The sequence below is a fragment of the Bombyx mori genome, chromosome 18, assembly GCF_030269925.1.
Source record: "Bombyx mori chromosome 18, ASM3026992v2".
Taxonomy (NCBI): domain Eukaryota; kingdom Metazoa; phylum Arthropoda; class Insecta; order Lepidoptera; family Bombycidae; genus Bombyx; species Bombyx mori.
In genome coordinates this window covers 545,516-551,616 of record NC_085124.1, presented here as the reverse complement: position 1 = coordinate 551,616, position 6,101 = coordinate 545,516, and the positions used below count along the sequence as shown (strand labels likewise).

The 6,101-nt window shown below is 42.9% G+C and overlaps 1 protein-coding gene across 2 annotated transcripts; it reads right to left on the bottom strand.

Annotated features, from left to right (window-relative positions):
• Positions 1–1,543: 1,543 nt before the first annotated feature.
• CPG1 (cuticular protein glycine-rich 1) lies at positions 1,544–4,924 on the bottom strand. 2 transcript variants are annotated; one of them, XM_062673525.1, is made up of 4 exons: positions 4,774–4,924; positions 4,006–4,167; positions 2,859–3,014; positions 1,544–2,108 (listed from the first exon to the last, which is right to left on the bottom strand). In XM_062673525.1, the coding sequence occupies exons 3-4, from the start codon at positions 2,868–2,870 to the stop codon at positions 1,623–1,625; spliced, it is 498 nt and encodes a 165-aa protein (XP_062529509.1). In that variant the 5' UTR covers positions 2,871–3,014; positions 4,006–4,167; positions 4,774–4,924; the 3' UTR covers positions 1,544–1,622.
• Positions 4,925–6,101: the final 1,177 nt, after the last annotated feature.

Sequence of the window (6,101 nt, the reverse complement as noted above, 5' to 3'; positions counted from 1 at the left end):
AAAAAAACCTCTTTTAAATACTTTCAAGACTTAGCTTTAGGTAATGAACGTAAATCTCAGTAAATCCAATCGATATGCAAAACAGTGACAGTTGACGTAACCGGGGCCACTAATAGCCAAATATTAATATATTTGTCTGAGAACTGAGACAAGGTCGTCGAACGTGCGAACGTGAGATCTAAAGCAATAAAAAAAAAATAAAAAAAAAAACGTGATCTCCGTTCAAAGGCGTTCTGTGCAAACACTAACATCCTTCACGATACGAGTGTGTGCCAAGCCGGACCGCCGGTCAACTATTCATCAGTAGAAGAAATCACACTCACTGACTGTGAAATTTGTATGCGTTCAGAAATCCCCTTCTTTCCCCCTCCTCAATACCCAATCATACCCTAACAACTCTTGTGCCAAGCGGTGCATGTTGCGAGAATAAAAACCGGTGCCCGCCCAACTTGCTCGATCCAGACAACCAAACTGACCTCCGGATAGAAGGCGATCAATCAGCGGAGGTAGGGCACTCCGTGTTCCATCCATTTCCAGGATCACGGGCCAGACCACCTTGTTATAAAGTGTCGGTGATGCCGAATGACACCCTTAGGACCAAGTTTATATTTCAAGTCTAAAGTTCAAGCCTTACTTATAATCCCTTTTACATAAATATATTCTGTTCTACAATTTTAAATTGTGATCAAGAACTTAGTGAATATAAACAAGTTTAATTGTGAACAAAAGCTTTTTAAATTACCAATTTTATAATTTTAATTATTAACACTTCGAGTTCTCAATTGCACACGTCAATTAATGAACATTACGACACAGGCAACAAACAAAGTATCAATTTAAATAGTTCGTGTGTCAGCTTTTAAGTCCCGATGAAAAAACCGATGTTTTGTTGGAAGCTTGTATTTACAAATATGTGTGTTGCATTTCTTATGTACTTACATCATAGACTAAATCCCAACACTAAGACTAGGCATTTGAACATTTTTAAACGAACTTGGAGTTAGAGGAATCAACGGTGTTGTAATAAGTCCCTACAAGGGTCACGAAGAGTCAGTCAGTAGATGCCATATCTATAAGACAGGTTATTTTGCCCTTTCGCAAACTCACGCCAGTCGGTCAGCCGGAAAATCAAATTTGCTAACTGACATTTGCGCTTTTAAGTCACTTTGATGAAAATAAGATAATCTCAGAGGATTCTTAGACTTCCATCGGCTAAATTAGCTCTTCCGACCGTTAAATAATAGTTAGAACGCATGTACATCATAACGTGAATTCAAATCAAACCAGAATTACTGCTTCACGGGAATAAAGGTAGGCTGGTTGTACTTACACATGTCGCCTCTTAATCAGCCTCGCCAACAGAAGTTAAAACAGTTACCTACATGATAAATAGATAGTAAAATATTTTTGTTTTTCAGCAACTCTTACTGAAAATATGCTACTTGGTTAGATGCCACGTAATTTACTGTCCTCCAATAAACAAAATACCTTCCTAACTTTAAAGATAAGATTGTGAAAACGGGTTGTGAGAAATCCAAAAATGTTTGTTTTAGATAAAATAAAAATTTATTTATACATAAACTAAACATGATAACTAAATTTTTTCACAGTTAATGACTAGTTCACCACCATCCGTTGCCGTATCCGCTGCTGTATCCGCCACTGTAACCACCGTGACCACCGCCGTAGCCGCCAGAGTATCCACCAGAGTATCCACCGGAATATCCGCCGTAACCGCCATAGCCGCCGATAGACGGAGAGGAGATAACCTTCTTAACGGTAACAAGCTGGGGCTGGGACACTACTTTGTTGACGTGGATTACTTGAGGTACGCTGACCACCCTGGGGACGTTCACGACCTTGTTGACGGCAACAACACGAGTGGCCGGCGCACTGATGACAGAGCCGCCGTATCCGCCATAACCACCGCCGTATCCGCCATAACCACCGCTGTATCCGCCATAGCCGCCGGAGCCGCCACCGTAGCCGCCGCCATATCCGCCGTAGCCGCCAATGCCGCCACCGAGTCCGCCGAGGAAGCCGCGCTTCTCACGTACATTTCCAACGTCACCAGCAGAGGCGAGGGCCACCAGGGCGCAGATTACAACCTGTAATTACAAAGCATGCTGAGCAACACATACTTGTACATACCTACATGTCTAGATGTATTCTGCGAATTGAAAAAAATATTTTGGAATTCTACGGCACATTAAAAACCAATTGATCCAAGTTAATCCAAAAAGTCAAACCCTAAATTGTACATATTAACAGCGCAATGCCTTTACAGCAGTCGGAATGCACTTTTGTAAGCATGATGATGGCGACACCCTCGCGGTTCACTATTTAGAAGTTGGTATTCAATGAATGGAAATAGCGGAATCTTAATCCAATCCTCTACTTACACGCGTATAATAAACTTTTTACTGGTGTTAGGACCTCTTGTGAGTCCGCGCGGGTAGGTACCACCGCCCTGCCTATTTCTGCCGTGAAGCAGTAATGCGTTTCGGTTTGAAGGGTGGGGCAGCCGTTGTAACTATACTGAGATCTAAGAACTTATATCTCAAGGTGGGTGGCGCATTAACGTTGTAGATGTCCATGGGCTCCAGTAACCACTTAACACTAGGTGGGCTGTTAGCTCGTCCACCCATCTAAGCAATAAAAAAAAATATAATAATAATAATAAATTTAAAAAAAAATTACATTCTCGAATAATATGACCTAATAATATTCGGATTATCCTAGTCACTATAGATTTGCCGTCACAACTGTTATTGCTATGTAACGAAATAGTTTAGTAATGCGAAACGCCTAGTTAATGAACGTTTTGCTTTTAGAACGTTTTAATGAGTAATACTCACGAATGCTCTCATGATGCGATGTCGGTTAGCAGACAAGTGATGTTGTGTTGGAAGCGTCCGCGGTATATATCCGCGGCGCACGAGCCGTGTCGCAACACTATCCTCGGTGGTGTGTACTGATGAATAATCGCTAGTTAGCCTTCGAGGGGAGATACGCTAAATAAATCACACTTTAAAGTGAATCTTTGACTGATATGGTATAAATTAATTAAAAATCATATTATACTAATCTACATATCTTCAATTTCAGTTGTTTTTAGTTGTCTACAGGATACATTGTAAGCTAACTCACACAATCAGCTGGGAATTGATCACTCTAGCATTCTATTGAATTCTCGAGACGAGGTAGTGTGGATGTCTTGTAACCCCTACTAATAAGACATATTTCAATATTCGAATGTAATAGCCGGACGTAGAGGGATGTAATTTGACCTACGGTAGGTGGTACGAAGATAAGTGTTCCTGTGCAACGGTGTTCGAATCCCGCAGGCGGGTACCAATTTTTGTAATGAAATACGTACTTCACAAATATTCACGACTGACTTCCACGGTAAAGGAATAATATCGTGTTATAAAAATCAAACCCGCAAAATTATAATTTACTTAATTACTGGTGGTAGGACCTCTTGTGAGTCCGCACAGGCCTACCACCCCCCTGACTATTTCTGCCGTAAAGCAGTATTGCATTTCGATTTGAAGGGTGGGACAGCCGTTGTAGATAGATAGAGGTAAGGATAGGAGGTATATAGTCTGGAGCTCCGGTAACCACTTAACACCAGACGGGCTGTGAGCTCGTCCTCACACCTAGGCAATAAACAAATAAAATCACTAATGCGGACGGATGATGAACAAGACCAGCAGCTCTAGGAGTTCAAGGTCGTTTATTTTCGAGACACAGCCGGACAGAGGTCAAGTCCAGGTAGAGCCTCGTGCTCAAATTTTTTTTTATTACTTAGATGGGTGGACGACCTCACAGCCCACCTGGTGTTAAGTGATTACTGGAGCCCATAGACATCTACGACGTAAATGCGCCACCCACCTTAAGATATAAGTTCTATGGTCTCAAAGTATAGTTACATATTTATATACCTACCACACTAAGATCTCGGCAGTATCTCAAAGTTCATTCTCTTTGTGATATCTATACCTGATAACAACATCAACATCAGCATAAAGTCGCAAGCGGCTTAGCTAATGACAACACGATTGAGGAGTAGCATTTCGGCTCGAAGCCCCTCGGCCGGCCGATGGTAGGCGGTCATAGGCGGTCATAAGCGGTCTTCTAGGTTCTTCGTCGTCGTAATCTTGTCTATCATTTGAAACAAAAAAAACCAACTACTTTGCCAATGTCCATAAGCTCTCACCGGCGCTCACCGACAACAATGCGTTACACATACCTTACTCATCATTACTCAATATTACATTCAATTATAGTTCCAAGTGGACCATAACATGAAATAATTTTTTTTGAAACAATTTAAACAAATAAAATGTAATTTTTGTGCAACGTCCAAGTTATTGCGTCACCTCTGCGCGAACGAGCGAGCGCCTTGTAATCAGTTTTTATGTTTTACGATTCAAAATAAGCCTCCTATTAAACTAAAACACAAATCAAATTTCGCACCTTTAGAATTATAATGACCCAACTCAAAAATGTGTTTTTTGATTAAAGTTCTCAAACCGAAAAAACGTAAAGCAAGGGGACGGAGTGAAAGGGACCGATGGATAGCTTTGTCCCTTTATAAGCTACTTCTGGTCATTTGATTACTAAAAGTCGCTGAAAAGGGTCGTTCTAGGTCCATTTTTTAACTAAAGACGAAATCCAAAAATTTCAATATGAGTCTCTATAATTTTAAACGTGCGATTTATTCTATTTGTTTATTAGCTAAGATAGGCGGCCGAACCCGCAGCTCACCTGATGTCAATTAGTACCGCAGCTCGTAGAAAGCGATCACCTGGAGAGTCTCAAATGTACAGTAGAAGGCCCTGAAGCTGGAACGCCTGAGCGCTTCGTTGCTGGAATAGGCAGTTATCTATCTGATGATTTGCAGGCGGAGTAAACTGTCACTTAGAAATAAGGTGACACTCTACAAAACTTACATACGCCCCGTCATGACCTATGCAAGTGTAGTGTTCGCTCACGCGGCCCGCACTGACTTAATATCACTCCAAGTCATTCAATCCCGTTTTTTCAGGATAGCCGTCGGAGCTCCGTAGTTCGTCAGGAACATCGACCTCCATGACGACCTGGACTTAGAGTCCATCAGTAAGTATCTACAGTCGGCATCGATGCGCCACTTCGATAAAGCGGCACGACACGAGAACCCTCTCATCGTGGCCGCCGGTAACTACATTCCCGATCCTGCGGACAGAATGGAAAGCAGTCGATGTCGCCCCAAACACGTCATTTCGGATCCTCCCGATCCACTAACGGTACTTTTAGGTACCTCAAGCACCGGTCATCGTCCTCGTCGAACCCGTCGCTTGCGACGAAGGGCTCGACGAGCGAACTAACCCATAGACACAGTCCACTGAGTTTCTCACCGGATATTCTCAGTGGGTCGCGATTCCGATCCAGTGGTAGATTCTGCGAAAGTTGAGCCCGTGAACTCACCCATCCGTCCGGGCGTAGCTGAAATAGACTATTAGGCGGCCAGCGAATAGGTATACAACACGCAGGATAGCGGCAAGTACCTAAGCATGCGAGCTCACAACACAAGACGTACCGGCGCAGTAATTAATAGATTAATCAGACAGCCGGTTACCATAGCTCTATCTAAATATTTCTGCCGCTTACTGACTTTCCCGCTCTTATTACATAGAAAAGCACATTTGAATTTGACATTCGGTTTTGTACATACTTTTTGCTATCATGACAAGATTACTATCACACGCTTTTTTTATTTAATTGCCCCAGCAGGCAGACGAGCATACCGCCCACATGATGATAGGTGGTTACCGTCGCTCATGGATGTCAGCTACACCCAGGGGCAGAGCCAAGCCGCTGCCTACAGCTTAATACTCTCCACAAGCCTCGTTTGAAGAAGGATATGTCATAGCGTTCGGGAAACACCGTGGAGGGGCGCTCATTCCAAAGCCGGATGGTACGTGGCAAAAATGATCCAGAGATCATCTGTGGATGTGTGTGTGTGACTGTGGATAAACGCAGTGGCTCCAGGTAGTATGCATGAACTTTAGTCCGGTGGCCGGCACTGTGATGGTAAAAACGAGGTGATGGAATCA